Source organism: Haemaphysalis longicornis, unplaced genomic scaffold (genome assembly GCF_048455015.1).
Source record: "Haemaphysalis longicornis isolate Haplotype H1 unplaced genomic scaffold, Haemaphysalis longicornis Haplotype H1 scaffold_2, whole genome shotgun sequence".
Lineage (NCBI taxonomy): Eukaryota > Metazoa > Arthropoda > Arachnida > Ixodida > Ixodidae > Haemaphysalis > Haemaphysalis longicornis.
The window spans coordinates 270,315,062-270,340,042 of record NW_027526295.1 but is presented as its reverse complement, the minus strand read 5'-3'; the positions used below and the strand labels follow the sequence as shown (position 1 = coordinate 270,340,042).

Sequence of the window (24,981 nt, the reverse complement as noted above, 5' to 3'; positions counted from 1 at the left end):
TACGGATTTAAACTGGTAAGCTTAGTAAGTTTGAGAACTGCGAGAAAGCTGAGAAAACTTTTCTAATCGCTATTTAGCAGAACCAGTTACTCCTTTCGTCTTTTGTAATACCTCCTAAAACACAACCGAATATGTGTTCACCAATTCAGAAAACGGAGTCCCATTCGTGTCAAGCAGTGCGCAAAATGCAGCCTTCCTCTAGCGGCCAGATATATGTATGTGATCTCTACATTTTGTTTTCCCGCCCTGCCAACCAATTCTTAACGTTTCTTTGCCGTACGACAATTTAATTCCGTCAGGTTACCCAGGAGGTGCTGTCGACCAAGTTAATCAAGCCTTGCGAAGGAAGCACGCAATAGACGCGAAGCTGTGCAAAAACATGCACAAAATAACAGTCGCTAAACCAGACGAGAAAGCCGCCCCGCCGACGCGCCGGCGGTGTGAGCAGCACGCGGGGAACGCTGGGTAACCATTCGCCGTGTCACCTACCACTGCGCTCCGCGAGTTGAAAACCACCCTCCGCCTCTCCAGCCATGTTGGGAGTTTCTTGTCCCGCACGCCACGAAGGAACCGTTGGCTGTTAGAGGTAAAAAGTTTAAAAAACCAAAAATGGATGAAGCGCACAAAAGGACAAGGTAAGGGACGCACATGTCGGGGGGGGGGGGGGGGGGGGGGGGTGAGGGGAGGGAGCGCACTACAGTTCAACAAAAAGAGATCAGCAATACAACACCTGCCAGCAATATTTCTACGGCAAGAAGAGAAAGAAAAGCCACAGTAACAGAAGAAAGCTCCCAAACACAAACACACTCTCAAACAGGCGGCCCATAAAGGGTTAAAAGTTGAAAACTAACAGTGCGAACGGAACAACCTGCCCAAAGGGGAAAACTGCATTGTCTGGCGCGTTCGTTGCCCGTTCATAACAATTTTCTTTGATGCTTTCTCTTCTCTTTTTGATTCCATGGACTGTTCAGAGCGGTATGCACACATCCGTTGTGTCTGCGCGTGAAGCCCATATGTATCGGTCACCTACCTCTTGTTTACTTGCCGTCTTTTAGCGCAATCAGGACATTTGCATTTCTAAGTCAGTTTGTTTGTTTTTTCGTACTGGCTCTCTTCTTGCCCCACGAAGACTGTCGGTTTGTATACATACCCGCCCCCCTTCCTTTTCGAAAACACTGCCTCTCCGTCTTTCCGTTTGTCGTAAAAGTGTATAAGAAATGAGATCCAAGGCTGTATGTTAACAGTGTGATGTAAACCCTACTCTGATGAAGGCACGACCCTTGCTGATACGTGAGTAAACATCTTTGTCATTGTTCTTGCCATTTCTTCGAATATTTACTACGCGCTCTTTGTGAGCTCTCTCTCTCTCTCTCTCTCTCTCTCTCTCTCTCTCTCTCTCTCTCTCTCTCTCTCTCTCTCTCTCTCTCTCTCTGTATATAAAAAAAATACCGGTTTGGTAACGGTTTTCGTTCAGGCGAAATCATTTCGTTCCGGTTCAGTTCCGGTTCGACAAAATCACGTACCGAACCGGTTCACGAACCGGTTGGGGAGCTTGAACCGGTTCGCGAACCGGTTTGATGAGTTGAATTATCACTACAATTCCCTAGAACAAATCATTTAGCAGTTTTAAAACGACAGCGAAATCAAAATGGAAACAAAAATTCAAAATGCTGCTGTTCCCCAAGCGCAGTGGCGCAATTGCAAAGCAAACTTTGAACAATTACGAGATATTAGAAAAACAGATGAAGTGGCGACGATTTATCATCTACTTTCTCGCCCTGACTTTACGCTGTCCTAGCGACTATTCATAAAGCCACCGCTAAGAGATATGGCGGCGGGATATATTTTCTGCCCTTTCCTTTTTTGTTGAAATCGCAGTCGTCGCAATGGAATTGCCCATCACGTTAACCTTGAAGCCTTAAATATAAGCCTGCGTACTGGCGCATTCAAATACCAGCGCTTAATACCAATGGCGCACATTTTTTTTATATTTGTAACAAAACAGAAAACTCCTACAACAGGCACATAAATACTACCAATAGAATTAGATTATTTGGTCACCCTGAACATTTTGTTAGCTGTCACCTCATCGAATGTGTTAGCCACACTTTCGTTAAAAGTAAGCTTTAGTTAAAGCTCAGTCACTGCATCATTGCTGTGACCACAGCTATTACTTTTGCGATAGCTATACCGGATGTGTGCATTACAATCAGCAAGTCATCGTACCGATGACCCCCGGCCATCGTTCCGTGTGCTACATTGCGGAATCTTATAACAGAATGCTGTTACAACATTAGAGGGAAAGTTGACGGGCAAGCATGAGATTGGACTTTTTTGGGCAGACACTTTGTAATTTGTCAACAGCAGTACTGCCCTCCGGAACGAGTAGCAGTGGAAAAAATGTAGCGAGTTGGGCAGTCAGTACAAGCGCACCTTAGAAAAAAAGCAGATCTGAAAGAAACAAAACTGCATAACAAGAAGAAAAGATGATTTCTGGGCGAATGCGGCAGTGTGAGGTACCGGCCTGCCTTTGTGCACGTGTCATCTGCTTTATTACTGTTTCTGCTTCCAAGACAAGGTCGAGGGCTGCAGGTTCTTGCCAAGGGACTAAGTTGTTAGTTGTTGTTATATCTGTTGTTATTTGTATCTGTAAAAAACGGAACTTGTCCACTGTACTGTCCTCAAAAACTGACCACGGAACTCACTTCCTTCGTATTGATGACACGTTTGGTTGTGAAAGGCAGGGCAAAGAAAAGTATAGAGCAATATCCACGTTTTGGGGCTTTTTTTTACTTATTCGGTTTTACTTTCTTTTTGCGTAATGTTTTGAAACAGCGCGACTCGCCTTTTCTTTTTTGTTGTTTTCCGTTTAAACACATTTATAAAAACTGGCGCATTCGATGCCCCGTGCTATATCTCTGCTCCGAGGCGCAGCTTATGTTGCAGGCCGGCAGACATATTTTAACCAGCTGGTGATATTAAACGTGGATCAAAATCTTGATACACTGACGTTCTCGATTTCCAACTACTTCAGAAAAACGGTCGTGAAGAATGGAGATCGAGGCCACCTGTGGTCAACAGCAAACGGCTTAGCCACTGAGCAGCTCCTGCGGTCACACTTGTCAAGTATTAAAAATTTCCAGCTGTCGGACCTTTTAAACAAATTAGCAAATGGAAAAAGTTTCAGACATCGGGTGTGGGCATTCGCCGTTGCGCAGTGCAGCACTCCTGCAGCTTGATTTCTCCAATGAAGTCGCAGCTAGGGAAGGGCTAAGTCGTTTTATATCCCCTGCAAGATGCCGAGAATGACATTTCGTTTCGTCAGCTTGCACAACGCTCGCGCTTCCAGCAGCAACAGACTATTGCTAGATTGGTGCTCACTCATTTCCCCTGTTGTTATATAGAGCGTGATAGTGTTGAATTGTCTGGAGGGGAAAGTGTACGAGCTGGTGCGAAGTTGATAGTACGTGAAAGAAAAAAAGGCTTGAATTGCATTGACTGCGCATTATCAACAACGGATGGTCGAACCGTTTCGGCATGAACCGGTAACCGTTATTTCTTTTTTCGGTTCAGTTCCGGCAAAAATACAGCTCCGGTTTTCAGTTCGGTTCGGTTCCTGTTCGATACCCTGATATATATATATATATATATATATATATATATAATATACGTTTACTTTATGTGCCTAAGTTGCTGTTGCACGTTCCTTATCAATAGCGTGCTTAAAGCAAGCACGATCACAAAACATAAATATTCTTTCCTAGGGCGAGGCATCTGACGTGCACCACACCGGCACAAAATTCCTGCATGTCTACACTGCCAGCTGAAGAACTAAAAGTGCTATAACTGAACAAAAAGTTGGCGGCGCCCTGGCAGCGGAAGTCATGCTTGCCATGGTGCACTCAACCGACTCATCGGATCCCGAACTCACCTTGAGGCGGTTGTTGGAGAAGGCGAAGCCGAGAAAGACGAGCAGCCCGATGCCGGAGAGGGAGATGAGCCGGTGACTGTCGCCGAGCGAGTCCACAATGAGGAATGTCAGGATGGCGCCCCACACCAGCGCCCAGATGGACGGACGCCTGCGACACCAGCATACGAGCGTTAGGGGAACAACCGGCTTGGTTTGATGCCGGCCCACTGCCCGTTTTTGCGACGGCGGCGAGACGCAGAAACCGACCGTGTGTCAAGATTTCGGTGCCCATGAAAGATCCCTCCACTACGGCACGCCTTGCAGCCCAGCTGTGGCGTCGGCGTGTAAAACTCGGAAATGTTAAAGAATGTTCATCGCAAAGGGTATGAACATGAGGTATGTACAGGCAAGACATTCTCAATTACCAAACCCGGTGGCACAGCTTGGAAGTTTTCTTTGCGTTACGCCCTGACTAACACACAAAAAAAAACCAGTAAGGACAACACAAAGAAGGACAAGACAGAACGGCTACGAAAAGAAGCGAGGTAAATATGCGCCCCTTGTCCACCCCCCGCACACGCGCGCGCACGCATACGCGCACACACAAAATAAATACTATCGCGGGTTCCGCCAATAATTCATCACTGTGCTTTTTTTTGGACGGGTAATCATGCTTTTTGCAGAGAAGCTGCGCCAAACTCCCGCTTTTCGTTTCCGGCGTACGCTTTGTAAGCTGGCTTCCCCACATTGTGTTGTTGATGTTCCTTTTCTGGGGGGCGCAGGCTTTTTGGGGCTAAAACGCCCACCTCATAGCCCTACATAATCAGCTTGTACGAATTGAGGAAACGGTTACCGAATTATGTTTAAGATCTAGAGAAGAATCACTGATTGAGCCCATATTTGGGTGTGTTCTCTGCACGTGTCGTGACACGCCACACGTGTTTTCCCTTCGCGCTTGTTCTCTCAGCTCCCAGGCGGGTGTACTCTGCATGTGCAGTGGCTGACGTGCAGCGAATGTTCTTTGGCACTAGATGTTTAGCCAAACTGTTAGCCCACAATTCCCTCCGTGCCCTCCTCCCCACTTCAGCACACCGTGTTCCTTGGACCGCTTGCAAGCGAACAAAGCGGGGTGGAAAGAGCCATTGCAGGCAGAGGGCTGACAACAGCTGGCCTATCCAAGGACGGAACGGCTACCGACAAACGGGAGGGAGAGCATCTGGGCTGAACAGCTGCTCAATGGTTGTCTGTTAAACATTATTGTCGATTTCTCTACATTCATCTTTAGGCGTGCACGACTGAACCTTCCCCGTGCAGTTCCTGAACCACACTGGGTAGGTCTTCTCTAGACTCACTGAGCAAGACGATGTCGGCTGTAAATCTCAAAGGGCCCTATTATTCCCACCATCACTCGTACTGCTGAGTTCTTCTAATCAAGCACCTTATACGCGCCCTATAGATGGCTGGCAATAATTTAAAAAATCGTGTTTCCTTGACTGCTGACCTAAAGCTACATAGATTTAAAGGAGTACTGACACGAAATTTTTGTGTTATGTTTGGCAAATTACACGGTCAATCGCAGCGTAAATAATCATTTACGGCATCGTTTATTCGTGTCAGTTTCGGTTTCGACAAAACGAACGCCGAGCGGGCGCCATGACAGGAGGTAGCAGGTGACGTCACCATTCTTGTCGCGCCACTGCCGGTCTGGATGCGCGCGCGAGCGAGCGCACGCGCTCGCCCAGACCGGCCGAGGTCTTCCCCATCCCCGCGCGCCCGGACAGCGTGACGTCAGTTCCAAAACCATGACGTGATACACACGGCGTGGCAGCGCGCGCGAACCGCAGCCGGCGCGTCGGCTGCGTATCTCTTTATCACCCCATTTCTCCAATCTAATCTTTATATCCCCCTCCTCCCCCTCCCCACCGCAGTGGGTTGTATGCAGGTGAGCCCCCAGTTGGGCTCAATAATATCCTCAGTGCACTACCTTTTCCTTTTCACCCGAACCGCCTAAGAAGAAGAAAGGGTACGTCACGGGAGCCCCAACGTCGGCAGTTGGACACAAGGAGCAGATGATGTTATGCTGGCCCCCTCTGGGCTTTCTCGTGCGGGCAAAGATTAAAATGGATTTAAAATATGCTATAGTGAACGGTTACTGCTGAAACTTACTGGGAGATATCTTCTGATAAAAAGGAAGCATTTTACATAGTTACCTAGGCTTTGAAATTCCGTGTCACTACTCCTGTAATCTTAGGCACCTGATCCCTGCTACAGGAAGGGCGTCAGTCAATGCGCTTTAGGCAAACAGAAGTCGTGTCCAGAGTAAGACGTCGCACGACTCACAGCCAGCGGTATTTGGCGTCCGCTTGCTGCAACGGATCAACGAAGGACCGACGAACGTCCTTGACCGAGGCGAAGCGATCGAGAAGCTCAGCCGCCACGTACCACAGGGTGAAGAAATAGACGATGCCTGTCAACACGGTGAGAAACTTGACGTCGGAACAGAAGTCCGGCGCTTTGTGCCACGTGAGCGCAATTCCTGCTGCCAGGTAAGCGTGGAAAAGGAGGGCCGCCCCTATCTTAGTGGCGTAGGGAATGTGCTTGCGCCACGCGGGCTCGTCTTCTCCCGGCTTCTTGCTTTGCGCCGCTGCCTGCCTGGCCGCTTCAGGCGGCGAGGGCGGTGCAGTGTCGACGCCAGGGGAAAGCGGCGACTGGAACGGTTCCTGCAAAGGTGACGTCATTACTAGACGGGTCCATCTTTATTGGCCTGTCATTATGAGCAACGCACAAAAGAGTGCGCAAAGTAGGACGAAGACTAGGGGAGGGGGAGCGGTAAATTACAATGGTTAGCAATAGCGTCACTAAATAAGCTACGCTTAAGAGTACCGCCGCTTCGTGCACCGGAATCGTCTGGGGGCCATTTTGTTCCTGGCTTGCAGTGTTGCCATCTCTCCCAACGAAACCGCCGCCGATTGTGACGGGCAGAGCGTGACCGGCCGCTCTAGCGTCCGCGCAGAGAGAGAGAGAGAGAGAGAGAGAGAGAGAGAGAGAGAGAGAGAGAGAGAGAGAGAGAGAGAGATAAGAGGCGCCCAGAAACAAAATGGCTGCGCCCATATGCAAACAAATATCACGTGGTGCCGACCGACGAATGAAAATTCTGGCGGCACACAACAATGAGAGAAAAGAGTGCCGATACTCTAAAAGCCATTATTCAAAGACACTAGTCAGCAAAGACGATACGCCTCTAGGATTGACCTGTCCGACTTGTGTGTGCTACGTATAATGTTTTAGGGGCGAAGCTCCTTAAGGCGTGGGTCTGTCCATCCTCGACGTATGTATGTAGCCACCTCTAGTTTAGTTCTTGGATTGTTTACTAGATGGCGTGGCTACCTCTAGTTTAGTTCTTGGATTGTTTACTAGGTGGCGGTACTTGCATATGATGAAAAGATGCGCTTGGATTGTTTACTAGATGGCGTGGCTACCTCTAGTTTAGTTCTTAGGTTGTTTACTAGATGGCGGGGAGCGTTGTAAAAAAATCCGTTCGCTGTTGGCGACACGCGCTCGGAGTCGCCCGATGGATAAGGCTGCAGATGTGCGAGCCCGCGAGGCAGAAGCGCTCCGTGAAGCTGCGCGACGCCGCCGCCAAGATCCTGCCGTACGAGAGCGGGAGGCCGAAGCGTGTCGTCTGGCTGCGCGACGACGCCGCCAAGATCCCAGCGTTCGAGAACGAGAGGCCCAAGCGTCACGGCAACGGCGCGAGGACCCTGCCGTACGCGAAGCGGCACGGCTGCGGCGCGAAGAGGATCTCCAAAACGTCAGAGAACGGGAAGCGGCGAGAAAGCGCGCGTATCGGCAGGCAGACCCCGATGAAGTGAGAGCTCGTGAGGCGTCTGCAAAACGCATCAGGCGAGCTCAGCCCCAAGGTGCCGACGCGCGGTTTAAGCGAGACTTTCTAGACGTTACGTTCGGACACAGATGTAGTGGGCGAACTTTCACTGAAGAGTCACGGTTTTACCGATGATTTCCCCTCAGGAGCTTCGCCCACTCATCATCATTCACCCCGTGGATATGCTGTGAATTTTTTTGGTTGCGTCGTTTGTTCACATCCCTTCAAAAATCACTCTTACGAGCGAAGGTTGCCGTAGAGAAAGCTAATGAAGGGCCGCATTTTCTGCTAAATGCATACAGTTTGAGGTACGCGATGCTTAGTCGAGGAGTTTGAATTTATTTCAGTAATCTCTAGGGTTTCTTGACTCCACCTAAACAGTATGCACGCGAGCGGATTTTACACCGAAGCTGTATGCGACTAGTACTGCGTAGGGTTTTCGTGTCCGTGGGCAAGAACTCCCAGCGCTGTGTGTAAAATCAGGCATCGTTTTCGGGTTTCGTGTCCTCCATCGGCAGGTTTTGGCAGCTGTCAGCGTTCCACGCGCTCCGATATTTTAGATTGGTCTCTGTAGAAGAATGGCTTGTTTCCATTAAGTCTCTGTGGCAGTGGCACCAGAACCTAGTTCAGTAGTGCTGAATAGGCGTTGCAGTGGAAGAGGCCACGTGTGAATATGACTCTCGAAGTGCAACGGGCGTGCGAAAAGCAGCGGCGAAAGCAACGGCCGGGATCTTGAATCGCGGCGGCTTGCAGCGAAAAGGAGCAACGCCTAACATGGGGCCAAAGAGGACGCTCGTAAGCGGCTGGCCAGACAAGATGGCGCATGTAGTCAAGCGAAAAGCGCGGTGAATAGACGCGCGCATGATGTTGCGAAAGCGGAAACCTTCTTTGGAGCCCATGCGAAATTCAATGAAGAATTTCTGTACAGCTAATGAAGATTCAGTTGTGGAAGTGTGATCGGTTGACTCCTCAGTGGCTAAGCCGTTGCGCTGCTGAGCACGACGACGTGGGTTCGATTCCCGGCCGCGGCGGCCGCTTTTCTGATGGAGGCGAAAAGCAAAAACGCCCGTGTGTTCGAGATTTCGGCGCACATTAAAGATCCCCAGGTGGTCAAAATTAATCCGGAGCCCTCCACTACGGCGCGCCTCATCGCCTGCGTTGCGTCGGCGCGTTAAACACCCCAATCAATCATCGGTTGTCTCGTTCGTGTTGCGCAGACGACTTCTTTCCACCCGTAGAAACGTCTGAATGTACACGACGTCGTGGCTTTTCCCTGATATGACCCGCATCAGTAGAAACCACGCAGCTTTCCGCGACGACATTTCCATCGTCTTCAGCATGTTCTCTGCTAATACACGTATGTGCTCATAAGCACAAGTCACAGCTTCCCCGGCGGTCAGCCACATTTGCAAGATGGAATGTCCTAAAAATTTTTTCTTAATTTCATTAAAGGGGAGCTGAAACACTTTCTAAAAAAATTGAGTTAGAGGCACGTTTATATAGTTTTTGCGCGCTGACTCCGAATGTCACATTGAATTTTATCGTACATGAGTCCAACCGGAATTTATCTTGCAAAACACGCGGTCCCGTTTGAAAAACGCGCGCTCTTCGTCTTTGACGCCTCTGATTGGTTGCGCCCGTCATGACGTCAAAGGAGGACACCCTTTGGCCGCGCGGGTTGTCGGAAGCATTGGAAACGATCGCACGGCAGCGGCGCTTGCATTTCGGCAATTTAGGTGCAGTTTATTGTTCGCACATGAATGCAAGTTTATTTTCAAACTTACTGTGCTGTTGGTTCAAGAGGGCTGTGATTTCTTGTGTTGGTTCAAGAGCACTGTGTTTGTGCTCTTGATTCAGTGATGATGTTGGTTCAAGTATCTTAGAGGATGAATTTGTTTTACACAACCGAAAACCATAAAGCAGTGACTGTGGCGTCGGCTAGAGGGTTACGTCAGAATATTTCGGAACTGGGCAAGCAGCATAGGGAGTTTCTATTCCTTATGTTAATATTAGGTACTGCCTGAAGTGTTTGTTACTATATACGAAACCATTGATGCCCAAGATTAAGCGGGGTTTTATAAACAATGAACAGCGATAAGCACGTACGTGACTGCGCGAAAATATAGCGTTGATGTGCTGTAAACGTATATGCGAGACATATGTTGCCGTTACACGCATAAACCAACAAGCGGACTTTGCTTCCGAATTTCCTTTGTTCGTTGCCGCCCATCCCACCCCCCTTACTCATCCCCATACGCGCACCCACACACGCGCGCGCCGGGCGCCCGCCATGTGGGCAGCGGCCCGAACGCGCCTCCGCGATCGCAAGCTGCACTTGGATGAGTGGCGTCTTACTGCTTGACTTGCATTTATTCTGAAAACATTGTAGCATACTGGCGCCTCCGCAGCATTATCAGCTCTAGTAGTGCTTGATTTTCGCGGGGGCGCTGCGCTTTCTGCTACAATATTACGGCCACCTCGTTATATTTAGCAGACCAGTCGGACAAGGGAGTTACTTTGTAGTTACGTTACTTTAGGTAACAATCACCAAACGTTCGTGATAATATATCGTTGGCCTGTTACCGTATTTCTAGATTCAAGCATTTACCGCACTAGTCGGATTAAGGCCGTATATTCATTCTTCGCTCCTACTTTTTTTTAGTCTCATCGTTATATATATATAAACGACTATCGCTGGAGCACATTTGAGGTTCAGTGGCAACAAGTGTTTGCCAGGTTATAATATGCAGGCACACGGAATCTTGGGCGAAGAATTAGGCCCCGCAGTCACTCACAAATTATAGTACGGTGGTGGTTCGGAGCGGTGTTTTTTTTTTTTTTTCATTCCAGACAAATATCACCTTCTCGTGGCATGTATACTTGCAAAATAATTAAAGTGGTGGTCTTGATTCTTTTACTTTCTAGGAATGCTGTTTACCTATTTGCCAGGAGAGAACTTCTATCATGATTTGCACCTTGTTTTTGTTTCGGCAAAAATTGGGTTTTTGAACACTGTCTAAGCCCATCAGGGAAAGAAAACCGACGCGTTTAACAAAACAGGTATTTCCTGAACAAATGTGACTGTTTCTGGACGAAACATCCCGAACTGAACGAAACATCCCGCGCCAAAGTACAGCAGTATTCACCATCCTTCCTAAATCTAGCATCTAATTTGAACATTCATGTCCGTCGCATAAAAAAAAAGTAAGAACCATAGGTCGGCAAACTCACTCATGAGTGCACTCACACACCCCCCCCCCTCACCACTCACGAGTGAGTGGTGAGTGAGCCTCACCGTCGTTTTGACCTGGTGAGTGCGAGTGCGAGGGAGTGCGAGTTTCACTTGCGGCGAGCCACGCTCAGCACTCGCCAGTGCGAGTGCCACTCGCGGCCGAGTGTAACTCACCACTCGTGAGTGGGCCCCGCTCAGCACTCGCGAGTGCGAAAGCCACTCGCGGTGAACCCCACTCACCACTCGCGAGTGCGAGTTGCACTCGCGGTGAGCCCCACTCGCCACTCGTGAGTGCGAGTTCCACTCGCGGCGAGCCCCGCTCAGCACTCGCGAGTGCGAAAGCCACTCGCGGGGAACCCCACTCACCACTCGCGAGTGCGAGTTGCACTCGCGGTGAGCCCCACTCGCCACTCGTGAGTGCGAGTTCCACTCGCGGCGAGCCCCGCTCAGCACTCGCGAGTGCGAAAGCCACTCGCGGGGAACCCCACTCAACACTCGCGAGTGCGAGTTCCACTCGCGGCGAGCCCCACTCGTCACTCATGAGTGTCGAGTGAACGCGCGCTTCTTGCGCGATGTGCGGGGCTTACCGCGGTGAGCATCACTCGCAGTTGGCATTCGTCGCAAGAGCCGCTTGCTGTGGTAATTGCTGCTGGAGATATCCACTCGTACGCACAGCCACTAGTTAATGGAACGACTGACTTTAGCTTCGGGAATACGTGGCTACTCCCTTTTATAATTAAGGCACCGTGGAATCTCCTAAATCTCCAGAGACCTGTTGATTTAGGAATACGATTTGGATGGACGTCTGACGCCATAATGCACTTATACTCTCACTATCATGACTCATTGTGGCTGTATCGCGCACTCTCGACGAATGATGTTTCTGGCTCGCAGCGTTTTGTGTTGCAATTAGTGTCGGTAACGTCGTCGCACCAAAGCGATTGCACTTCACTACCGCTAAGCGCTGCGATGGAGGCATTAGGAAGCGCCGTAATCTAGTGCCGTAGTACTTGGTTTACATAATTGGCCGGCTTGCTGCAGCTGTCAATAGACCGGTTGTTCTGAAGCGCAAATTGTGAGTGCCCATATTCGTTTGAAAAGGTATCGCAGATTTCCACGGATTCGCGTATCAGGATGGCGAAATGGTTCGGATGGGCGAGTTGCGTGTTGTCGAAGCAATAGCTCATTTTGGAGGCTTTGGCGTATTAAACGTATCAGTGTTCGCCATTACTTGTTACGGCGGCGCTCTGTTATGATGCTCGCTTCCACGTGGACTTCGCGTCACACATCCTTCTATGGCAGTTATGGTGCGTGCCTTGAGGCATGGGATTTGTTGCTGTCCGGGTTTTTGACACACCTGAAAACTCCACCGCTGCTGTTTTATTGCAAACTTCACGAAAACGTTTACGTTTCGTTATGTTGCGTGAATGTTGCATTGACTCATATATGCCGATGTGCGTACCTTTCGCAAGCAAACGAAGTAAGGTCGCTTTGCATCACCTCACAAAGTATTTGTCATAATGACTCGCCGACTGCACCCCTTCGTTGAGGTTCCTGTCTCCCTCTAAAGTGTGTGCAACCGTTCGTGCAGACTCACAATAATCGTACGTTATGTCTGACTCCTCATTCGCCTTACCGAATCGCGGAGTTCGAATCGTTACTGTTGCGTGCATTTTGTGAAATATATACAGTCGAGCCCGCTTATAACGAACACATCGGGAAACTGAAATCTGTTCGTTATATCCGCTTTTCGCTGTATCTGGACACAAACTCTATGTATACAAATAGTAACGGGAAACAAAGATTTGTTCGTTATAGCCGCTATTTCGTTAAAACCGGGTTCGCTATATGTGGGACATACTTATTTCATATCTTCAGATCGCGAAAGGTAAGATACTCGCTGTTTGCGCAGCTCTGTTGTTAGCAACCGTCATTTACCATTATGCTTGTGAATTTTCCCGCCCAAGTTGAAATTGGGACCTGGGCTCCCGCATTTTGCTTTTTTCATTCTGTCCGTTCACGGTCGCCAACGAGCTAGTTATGAAGGCGAAATTGCTTCTGCTGCTTTCTTTTCGTATTTAGCGTTGTGGTCAGCCCAAACACTGCAGTCCCCGTCATGATTGCTGCGCTGATTCGCTGAAAAGGGCTTTGCAGTCTAGTGTTCCTCATATTTTGTGCCCCGTATGTAGATGGTCGTCCGCGTGCCGATGGCGTGCAGACTAGCGGAGGGGTACTGTGACCCCTGTGGGGTGTGACGAATAGTACACGCTCTCGGCAGTCGGATAGCGTAATTTGTGAGTGGGTGAGTGAGTGAATGAGTGCGTGCGTGCGTGAGTGCGTGTGCGTGCGTGCGCTTGTTCAAGTGCGTTGGTGTGTGTGTGTGTGTGTGTGTGTGTGTGTGTGCGTGTGTGTGTGTGTGTGTGTGTGTGTGTGTGTGTGTGTGTGTGTGTGTGTGTGTGTATGTGTGTGTGCATGTGCGTTTGTGTGCCTGCATGTGCGTGCGTGTGTGTCCGATGACTCATTCTCCCCGTTATTTCGTATAAACTTTCCACGTGAACTTGTCTTGGTCCCGTGCAGGCACATGATGGTGTAGTTTAGGATGAAGCTGCGATTTTGCTCTGTGGCAGGTTTGCGCCGTTTAGAAAGGGGGTCGGGAAGGGAGGCGGGCGCCAGGCAACTCGTCTCCATGATTACGCCCGCGCTAAAGTCAGGGGGTGCCGATTCGGCGCGACCACCCGGCGCCGCCTCTTTCCCTCGCCTTGTCTCCGCCGAGCGCTCAAGGCCAAGCGCTCCAGTAGCGTTCCTCCGCCTTGCTTGCAGTTTTCAATCTTTTTGTGGCGGTGTTTTGCTGGACACTCTCGCACTGCGCCCTTTTCAGCTGGGATTACTCTTGAAATAAACTCTTTGGAGGGTTGTCCAAAGCGAATTGACTGCGCAATTTTAGTGGCTCGGATAGCGCGCTTCGAGATAGGAATATGTGCGCGCGCTGGCCAGTATTTTGACAGATGGCAACAGCTTTTCTAAGCTTTTCTTCCGACCTGGACTATTTTTTTTATGTTTGCCACCGCTGTCAAAATTTGCAGTGTTTCTTTTCTTTTGTAGAATCTGAGCGAAATAGCATAGACAATAATAAAAACTTATCATGAATGGCTTCTGGCAAATTTGCGAGAATTTGTTCATTTCGTAAAAGAGTCCAGCGACGATTACCGCTTTGAAAGTGACATATAAAGACATGTGCTTATAATAACCGAATATATACTTAGGAAAAATTGAGACCCCATTCCTGAGAAAGGTACATTTTAGCTCAAATCAGTAAGTATTTCATGCCCGAAAATATTTGTACTGCCGCAGCGAAAACGACGAATGCCACTCATAACAAAATCGACGCATTAGTACTTGTAAAAATCGCAACCTACTTTAACGTTGACACAATCAAAGTACCGAAAAATAAAATCACGGCCTATTGATGACCACGCGAGATAAGACGTGACAGATAGGACGTGACGCATCTTTTGTTGAGCAAATATCTACACAACCCATATCAGCTGCTGAACAGGCTGATAAATAAAGGCTGTCTTGCCCTCTTTGAATGAATGTATTTCATATCTTTATTTGTGACGGCTACACAGTTTCATTGAACGGAGAGCATTTCAGAGAAACGAGGTAAAAACATATACAAAACATGAGCACAGACACATAGTTATACACACGAAAAGTAATCCGGAACGCAAAGTTATTGCCCTCAAAACTCACCACGCTTATTTACTTATTTATTATTTACAGTGTCCCTAAATGCCCCCGTGAAAGCGTATGTTCCTGGTCATCCGACCCTGTCAATCCCAGTCAATTCCTGGTTATCCGACCCGCATGCAGGCTGGCTGCTGCGTCAATTTAAAGCCGCTTATAAAGCGGCGGTTCAGGCGGCCTCAAGCGCAAGCGGCCCGCCGAAGACGCGGCCCGGCGTTTAAGCGGCCCTCTTGAGGGTCGCCTAACCAGAGGGCCACCTAAAACCCGGGTCATGTGTTCGGCGGGCCGCTGGCCGTAAGCTTCGCGCTTCAATTCTCGTAATACAGGCTTGTTTTTTAGTTGGATCAAGTTGGTAGGAGTTAATGATTCTTTTGGGGCATGCCTCATAGCCAATGTGAAGCTTATCTCTTAAAACACCTTTTTTTTTTCGCGCTTCACGTAACATAGTGGTGTCGTGCAAATTTAAAGCGCAGCAAATTTAGACAAAAGACGAATGACACAAGGACATTGTGTCATTGTGTCATTCGTCTTTTGTCTAAATTTGTTGCGCTTTAAATTTGCACTATGGAGTACCAACTAGCTCGAACCCTCACGTTGATAGTGGTGTCGGTGTCAATAGGGCCACATTGAAGGTCTCCGCAAAATGGAACGATTCATGCTGTTTACAATAAAGGCGAAGTTTAAACTCCCGTGCCATAAAAAGGCAATCAGTAGGAATGTCAATTAGTGGTGGTTGTGAGTGAGCGTGAGTGGGTGATGGGAGTGGAGAGTGCGTGTGAATGGAGGAAGGGAGTGGTGATTGCAAGTGAGTGTGAGTGGCCATTGCAATTGGTGAGTGCGAGTGCGAGGGAGTGTAAGCAGCGAATGCGAGTTGTGAGCGTGATCTCGAGTGAGTGCGAGTGGTGACGATGAGTGGTGAGCGTGAGCGCGAGTGAGTGGGAGTGGTGGGGATGAGTGGTGAGCGTGAGCGTCAATGAGTGCGAGTTGTGACGACGAGTGGTGAGCGTGAGCGCAAGTGAGTGCGAGTGGTGAGGACGAGGGGCAAGCGTGAGCGAGAGTGAGTGCGAGTTGTGAGAGCAGTGGTAAGCGTGAGTGGGAGTGAGTGCGAGTAGCGAGGGTGGTGGGGTGAGCGTGAGCGCGAGTGAGTACGAATACTGAGGGTGGTGGGGTGAGCGTGAGCGCGAATGAGTGTGAGTTGTGAGAGCGGAGTGGTGAGCGTGAACGTGAGTGAGTGCGAGTGGTGGAAACGAGTGGAGAGCGTGAGCGCGAGTGAGTGGGAGTAGTAAGGGCGGAGTGGCGAGTGCGAGTGCGAGTGAGTGCGTTAGGATAAATATAGTTTTTTTTTAGTGAGTGTGAGTGAGTGGCATCCAGTTTTGCCGAGCTATGGTAAGAACGCATTGGAGCGTTTTACAGAGTATCTAACGTTGTGTAGTATATTCTCTGTCATCAAGTACAGCCACCTCGGCTGTCGCTTCCATATGTTATAAAACATCCCGGCGTGGTATTATCCTGCTTAGGAATACGGCATGGTAACGCATGCCTCGTTTGGCGTTCGTGCATACTTTTTAAACACGAAAATTGTGCAAATGAGGGCTATCATCAACAACAACAACAAGTATCGTTCTTCCTGTGGCGAGCAAATACAAGCAACACGGCGAAAAGAGCATGGAAGAGGCGGCCGATCCGGCCGGAAGTCCAGGTATGACGTGTTCCGGCCGGTTTTCGCCTCCGCTCTTCGGTCTTCCGGCATCGCGCGCCGCGATGGGGGCGGGGCATCGGGCCACTTTTGTTTGAGTATTGCGCTGCTTCTATTGCATTTATTGCGTAAATATTTCGTACACGGTAACTATTCAATGTGTACTGGCTGCTAGTGAAGTGTACTTTAAATTCTAAAACCACTTCCCATTCCCTTGAATATTTTCACGTAGCGGCCTCTCATGCAAGCCCCTGAGCAAGATGCGATCCCAGACGCTATTTTCCGCTGGCCAATGGGTGCGAGTAAAATTGAGGGAAGAAAGAAAGGATGAAATAAAGATAGAGAGATAGAATGAGAGAGAAAAATAGAGGAAATAAGGGAAGCAGGAAAGAAAGAGAAGAAAGAACAAAAGAAAAACAGTGCGGGCACGAAGGGAGCGAGGGAAGAGCAGCCAATTCGGTCGGAACAACGGCACTACAATGTTTTAAAATTGTAGTTTAGCTCAAAAACTAAAAACGATACACGGAAAGGAGACAGGACAAGCGCTAACTTTACACAGAAACAATGTATATAGAATACGGAATATAGAGCAACGGGTAAATATAGAACAACTTGGGCCAGCGCAGCATGCGCCACAGTGGGGAATCACAAGTGTGCACATGTGTTACCCAAACGAAACGCTCGAAAAAAGATTTCTCGGTGTTAACCAGGGTCACCGACGTGTCACTCCTACAATTATCGCCTTTTTTTCTTGACATAAAATGCTTCTAACAGTTCCCGTGCTGCCATTCTTAACCACCCTCAGAAGTGGCTCACACTTGCAGGGCACCGCAATGCGCGGGCAAATGCGCATGTTTTTTTTTTTATTTTTTATCCACAATCCATGTTTCCGTGCTCGATCGTTGATACATCGGCAGGCTGCCCAACATAAACTTTCCCGCATTTAGATGCAGTTAGTCGTAAAAGTTTTTAAACACCTCGACGAAGGATTTAGTTTTTATCTACGAGACTCCTTTACAGAACCCGTTGCAGTTTTTAGACAGTAACATCCATTTAAGTACCAGCATGTCTGCTGGTGTTATTCCCCACGGGACAGAAAGAGCTCCTCCCTATTGACTCTGCGCACTCCAAGACATTGAAAAGAGCAATTGCTCACTCGTGCCTGGAATCGACTCTAAGTCATGCCGGGACGCTATGCAGACTAGCTTTGAAAAGCAAATCGAAAGGCTCCTTAAAACTCAGTTTTTTTTTTAAACTCAGCCGTTGAGATCCTCCTCAAGAAGGTTAAAAGAAGCACCTCTAGAAGAACGCCTGAGACTCTGCAAAAATTAGTGCCCTTCCACTCTGTGAAGGATGACCTGCAAAGCTTGACGCTGTCCACGGAGTGCACGAAACAAAACACTATTATCGTAATTCGCGATGGAGCATGGAGCATACTTCCGAGCCCATTAGCTAAATGAATCTCTGAAGGATCCAAGCTTTATTCTTGAAGATAAACATGTAATTGCCTGTGGCCCTCCCGCGTCGTAAGCACCTTGGGGAAGTTTCGCTTCTGACGGGAGGGATTCGCAGCTACTTGGCGAAGTGAATTTGAGCGGAAGCGGCAGCGGCGGGTTTCGGTCGTTTTAGGGGGAAGCTGTTTGGCAGCCGTTACCTGGGCTTCACGGGAGCGTCGTCTGTTTGTGTCCGCGTAACCGAGTGAGCAAACGCAGCAGCGATGATAGAAATAAAACGGAGAGGAGCGCCTAGCGAAGGGTGAGGTGGAGTACGACACAAGCGGCTACCGCGACCTCTCTTTCACTGCTTTTCCCTCACACGTCTCATGCGTCGTCACCAAGGAGCGCCCTCCCCTTAACTTTTCCCCAGACGCTGTTCCATTCTCCCATGCATTCTCCGCTAGTCCAAACCATGTGACATTTGCGCGCGAGGTTCAAACACGATATGCAACAACATGCTCGCTGCTCCCTCGTGCGGGGCTTATCCGCACCACGTGATATTTGCGCGGGAGGTTCAAACACGATTTGCAAAACGCTGGCCGGCGGCGGTGGCGCAGTGCGAAGCAGCAGCAGAGTAGCGCACGCCGCCGTGCGTTCGCTGATCACGTGCACACTTCCCGAGACGCAGCAGAAATGCGCCGTGACATAGAACACTGCAGCTCGCGCTGCGCACAAATTTCATATTCGGGAGTGTAGTAATCGTCAGCGCATTTTTTACGCCCATCCGCGCTTCTGTTTATTTTTCGCGATCATCCGGTAACCGCACTACCCCCATCAGCGGCCGACTGTGCAACTTGCCAAAGGGGCATCGGTGGAGGTGAGGGGGAAAATAGCTATGAAAGAGGTGTCAGTGGTGGCGAGGAGAAGCCCCGGAGCGGCGCCGAGTAAATCGATGACACCGGAATGGAAACCCGGGGGGTTAGACATATAGTGCTTTGCAGAAAAATGGAAAAACCCGAAGTGGTGCCGTACAATCGGCAAAACGTTTGTATATATAACGCGCTAGTGGCGTGCTCCGGACTGCGCGGGAGACATCTAGTGATAACACCTGGTTTGAGACCGATAAAATGTGAGCAAGCGCACCCGCATCAGCGCGGTGGCTGTTTCCCTTGTCGCTGTGCCCGTCCCCTTGGCTTCCGCACCTTGTTTCGCCGTGAGAAGCGCTGCCTGCACTGCCAGGCCGGCAAACAAAAGTGGAGATTAGCGATTGTTAGTGCGGCGTTGGCTGCGTTCAATTACGTGCAACGCTTAATTTTTGTGGCGCCCTACACAATTTAGACAGGAACTTTTTTCTTTTTTTTCCGTATGCGAAAAACAAATAATCGTCGAAAACGCATGGCTTCCGATGTACTAGAGTGACTCGATATCGGTCCGTGATCGCTTGCACAGTGCATTAAGTAATGCGGTGTTAGGCCGTCAGCAGTTACGCGCAAAGCCGAGCGCAGAAGCCGGGATAGTGGTGCACGCGTTACTCGTGCAGCGTAATGACAGAACGATGACGCAATCAACAGCTGTGAGATGCAGACGAAAAACTTGCACAGCCCGCGCTAAGGCGGGTAATGTCCGATTTTATTTCCCGGCCCGGCAGCGCAGGCGTGCATTTATTAAGGGCAAAGAAGCTGTGGAAGCCAAGGCGACGGTTACAGCGGGGAGGGACACGGCCATCGTGCTGATACGGGCCCATAGGTCGGCAGGCTCGCTCGCGAGTGCACTCACCCCCCCCCCCTACCCCTCACCACTCATGAGTGAGTGGTGAGTGAGCCTCGCCATCGTTTTGGACTGGCGAGTGTGAGTGCGAGTGAGTGCGAGCGCCACACGCAGTGAGCCCCACTCACTCCTCGCGAGTGCGAGCGCCACTCGCGAGTGCGAGTGCCACTCGCCGTGAGCCCCGCTCACAACTGTTGAGTGCACTCGCACTACACGCCGCGCCATTTGCGGGGCTTACCATGGTGAGCGCCACTATTGCGCTTGTACTCGCCGTTGGCTATTTGTAGCAGAAGCCGGTCGTTGTGATGGTTGTTAGTGGCGGGATTGCTTTTAGCTTTGGAAATATGTCGTCACTTAGCTCGTGGTATGGGGCACCCTAGAATTAATTCTCTGGTGGCGTGTTGAGTTAGGAATATGATTTGGATGGCCTTCTGACGCGGTACGGTTTCATTACTCATGGAGTGGCTGCTCAGCGCACACACTCGCGTGCGAGGGGAGACGACGAGTGGTGAACGCGAGCGCGAGTGAGTGCGAGTGGGTTCGAGGGGCGGAGGGCGCGTAGTGAGCGTGACTGCAAGTGAATGCGAGTGGTGAAGGCGACTGGTGAGCGTGAGTGTGAGTGAATGCGTGAGGAAAAATATATTTTTCTGTGCGAGTGTGAGTAAGTGGCGCCCAGTTTTGCCGAGGCATGTACGGGCGGCGCAAGCTCACCTTATACCTGTCTCACACCAGGCGTTAACACTAGGTGTCTCCCGCGCAGTCCGGAGCACGCCGCTTGAGCGTTATAGACGAGAATTTGCTGACTGTACATCCACAAAGTCGCCCGTCACCTCAAAAAGGTGGCCAACAGGCATGGGATTCCGATACGGTTGTCGGCGCCGCGCAAGCTGGCCTGACTTTGCGCGCGCACTTCTTGCGATGGTCGCAAAAAGCAAGGACGTGACAAGAAGCATCATGCTAGGCCCTTTGTGACTGGCGTCGTTTATGGTATTAATGCAGAAAATTCTGTGTTGGCCGGACCGGCCGATGTATCAACGACCGGGCACGGAAACATAAACTGCCGATAAAAAATAACGAAAATGCGCATTTTCCCGCGCATTCCGGTGCCTGCAAGTGTGAGCCATTTCTGAGTGAGATTAAGATTGACCGCACGGGAACTGTTAGAAACATTTTGTAGCAAGCAAAAATGCGATAATTGTATCAGTGATGCGTCCGTGGCCCTGTTTAGCTCCGAGAATTTTTTTTTTTTTTTCGTGCGTTTCATTTGAGTAAAATACGCGCACCTGTGATTCCCCAATGCGGCGCATGGGACGCATGCCCCAGTTCTATATTTACCGGCTCCGCCGGCGATTAAATTTCAGTTGAAAGTTAGTGCTTGCTTTTCCTCCTTTCTTGTGTTATCGTCTTTGGTTTTTGCGCTAAGCCTATTTAAGAAACACGAACCACCTGGCCTCGCAACAAGTTGTGTTAAATTAAGTGTTTTGGAAGCCACGCCAATTATTGAGAGAGAGTTCACATTCTGCTCACCATTTCGATCGCGTGGGCGTAATGGCCAGTCAGCGCGGGCTCGTCAGATTCAAAAGCTCGATTCACGGCCCCATCGCCGGTGACTGAGGCTTGCGTAGTCGCTGTCAACCCCCGGTCATCCTCGCCGGTGGACTTCGATGACGCCTTGCTCTTGCGTCTCAAATGAGCCGATGGAGTGGCTGGTTCGCCCGTCACGGCTGCGGTTGGCGGTGGAGGATTTCCGTGCTCACTGGTCGCAGCCATGGCGTCGACGATAAGCGGTCACAGGCCTGCAAAAGAACAGCGCAGCCGTTGTTGTCGTTGTTGTTGATGTTATTCCTTTGTTTGTGGCGCATACCCACTTGGGGGATTGGCCAGGATCGGGAGATTTATTGGGACTATTGTGCCAGATTTAGGAAACTAAGATTTAGAGAAAAAAGCCAAAAACTGAAAAGGTAGCTTCTTCTTCTCCATTTGGTAATGGCACGTATCCACTAAGGGGGATTTGGCAAAGCTTTAGGTTTGTCATAATTCAAAAAGGGTTCTTTAGAAGTGGAAATTGATGAGGGGCGGGGCCAGATAAATGACTCCACGGCACGCCGGGCAGCACGTGCTCGAAATGACGAGGATGACGAGGCGACTGTGCACGAGCCTCGCACGCATTTCATCCTCTGCTTCACAAAGAAAGGCAATGCTTGAAACATATTTGCGGCTGATCGACAGCGAAGTACAGTAAAAAGAAAAAAACCACCCAACCAAAAAGCCAACCCGTGGTGGAACATGGAGTTAGAGATTGAACGCAAGAGAGTAAGGGCATATAGGATAAGATACCAAAAAGCTAGAGGAGACATGAGAGAGAAGTATAAGAAGGAATACTACAAAGAGCACGACTGCTGTAACAACATGATAGAGCTAGCAAAAAAGAATAGTTGGAAAACACTAACGTCAAAATTAACAAAAAATCCTTTCAACTTGGCATACAAAATAGCACGAAATCAGTTAAAGACTACAGTAACCTTTAAGAGCATAGTAAAAGAAGGTGGAGAGATAACAAAAACTCCCCAAGAGACAATAGAATACTTACTAGGGAACTGTACCCAGAACAAACACCACTAGTCCAGGAGCACCAGACGGTGAAACGAACAGGGGATAAGATTATCAGTAGTATTCAAACGGAATGTCGAAGGGACGGAGAACATCCTGGAAGTAACGACACCCCATTTATCGAACTAGAAGTAACATTAGTTGTGGATAACCTTAGGAAAGATGTAACACTAGGACCGGACAAGCTTAAAACCACTGTTATCCAAGCAATCTTCAGGAAACACAAACAGTTCTTTTTGAATTTATTTAATGCCTGCTTTATGAACGGTTACTTTCCAGAAATATGGAAGGAATCAAGGGTAATACTTATCCCCAAAACAAGACCAGATGAGACATGCGAGGAAAGTAAATTTCGCCCAATAGTTATTAATTCCATCCTAGGTAAAGTTCTAGAGAAGTTAGTTAAGGACCGACTATATCATCACCTCAATAAAAATAATCTCTTTATAAATATCAGTACGGCTTTACTTATAATACATCAACAATAAAAGCTTTACAAGAAATAAAAAAGAGGGCTAGAAGAGCGAAACTAGACAAAACCAACACCTTAATCACGTCTTTGGACATTAAGAACGCATTCAACTCTATTAACACAGTTATAGTAACAAACACCTAGAAGAATACAAATGTTACAGTAATTTAATTAAACTAACACATAGTCTACTTACAAGGAGGAAGATTGTCTACGAAACTGACAATATTAAGGTCATTAAGCCATTAGAGGTTGGCTCACCACAAGGCTCACCACTTAGCCCACTTTACTGGAATATCACCATAGCTGACTTACTAGATAAAGAACTCCCATATGAAACCCACATCCAAGCTTTGGGAGATGATATAGTAATCATCGTTCAGTTTAAATCAAGAAAAGATGCATAAGAAAAAACTAACAGAGTATAAAAATAACTAATGACTGGGCTGTAAGCAAAGGAATAACAATAAATAATGACAAATCACAAGCAATGATAATAGGAAAACGGTATGGAAACCATCCACCTATACTCCAAATAGGTTCAAGCAGAATAAGAACAGTCAACAAAATGAAGTTACTCGGTGTAATAATAGATAATAAGTGAACATTTTTACCTGATCTAAAATATCTAAAAGAAAAAATAGCTAAGATAACATACAACCTGAACAGGACGCTAAATGACGACAAGAGTGCAAAACGAGAATTAGTGCGAGTTATGTATAAGAGGCATTGAAAGAATGCTTACCTACGCAGCACCGGTGTGGTACACTCGGAAGGCAACTATTTTAAGGAAACTACAGGCGATCCAAAGATTACCGTTACTAATGATAACGAAAGCTTTCAAAACATCAAACCTGACCTTAAACATTATGGCAAAAATCCCGCCATTGTATTTAAGAATCGAAAAAGAAAATGAACAATATGGAGTACTAAAAGAGGGCAAAACATTTTCATGTGACGACAAGCTATACACAAGTAATCAAATCATGAAAAAATATGATCTGTGGACAGATCACACAGCAAACAAAAGCGGTATTATAATCACTCCCACAGAAGATATAGTAGACTACCGTATATATACGGATGGTTCAAAGACGGAAAAAGAAGTAGGAGCAGCGTTTGTAATATTTAACGATAACAACCAAATAGTAAGAACGGAAAAATTTAAGCTCCCAGAATACAGTTCCAACAACGAAGCTGAACTAATAGCCATTAAAAATGTAATAGAATTTATAATAAGAAACAAAGCAAACAATAACCATCAACTATTTACCGATAGTTGGTCGGTACTGCAAGCACTAAAAAACCCACTTAACACATATCCAATAATTCACGAATTAAAACTAGTCCTTAGAGAGAATGCAGCAGTAAGTATAAAACTCAGTTATGTAAAAGCACACAGCTCCTCAATAGGCAATAATTTTGCAGATGAATTGGCGAAAGAAGCCACAAGAAACGAAGAACCAATTTTTGTTCCAATAACAAAATCATTTATTTCGAAGCATTTATATACAAAGTTAAACCAGGAGTGGAATAAGGTGTGGAATAAAGATGGCAAAACAAGTTATACTTATAGTTGGATTAAGAACTTAAATCTTATCCAGACCACTTTCCCACAAGCTTCTACTCTTCCCAAGCCCTGACAGGGCATGGTAGATTCCCGTTTTATTTTTCAAGATTCAGAATAACGCAGGCAGCTACATGCAAGTGTAGCAAAGATATAGAGAACTTTGATCATTATCTAACAGAATGCCCACTTTTAATAAATGAAAAACCTAGGAGAGCACTTAGAGAACAGAAAACCCAAATAATTAAGAAAGAGGTAACAAGATTAATTTTAGAAGAGATGGTTTTAAAAATTAACGAAAAATTAACGAATTCCTAGAAGAAACGCAGTTCTTCTGTCCCAAATTGAAAAACAACGTGCAAAGCATAAAAGAATCATTTGTTGTTGGAACGGGTCTTCCAAGCAGTGCATTCGCTGCAGCGGAGGTTACCGTCGCCAGTAGCTAGGGGAAAATGCTCCATTGGTTCTAACGTGTTGCAAAACGCACAAAGTGGGAGAAAGGCCAGTTCACAACGGCATAATTAAAGATTTAAATTTGGGGCGCGGCAACTAAATCTTATAACAGCGACATTGCAAGTTCACTATTGACTTGTGCGACACCTCCATGAGTACCAGGTGTCCTCGAGCTCTGGATCAAGGCAGTCGAATTGAGCCGTCAATC

General features: G+C 48.1%; 1 protein-coding gene across 3 annotated transcripts in view; it reads right to left on the bottom strand.

Annotated features, from left to right (window-relative positions):
* LOC144170702 (putative transporter YutK) overlaps positions 1-24,981 on the bottom strand; it is a 58,954-nt gene that overhangs the window by 18,230 nt on the left and 15,743 nt on the right. For all 3 annotated transcript variants that reach the window (XM_077700651.1, XM_077700650.1, XM_077700649.1), the window contains 3 exons: positions 21,199-21,467; positions 6,251-6,630; positions 3,932-4,079 (listed from right to left, as the gene is read on the bottom strand). In XM_077700651.1, coding sequence (XP_077556777.1) covers positions 3,932-4,079; positions 6,251-6,630; positions 21,199-21,441 — 771 coding nt within the window. In that variant the 5' untranslated portion in view covers positions 21,442-21,467. The remainder of the gene's footprint in view (positions 1-3,931; positions 4,080-6,250; positions 6,631-21,198; positions 21,468-24,981) is intronic.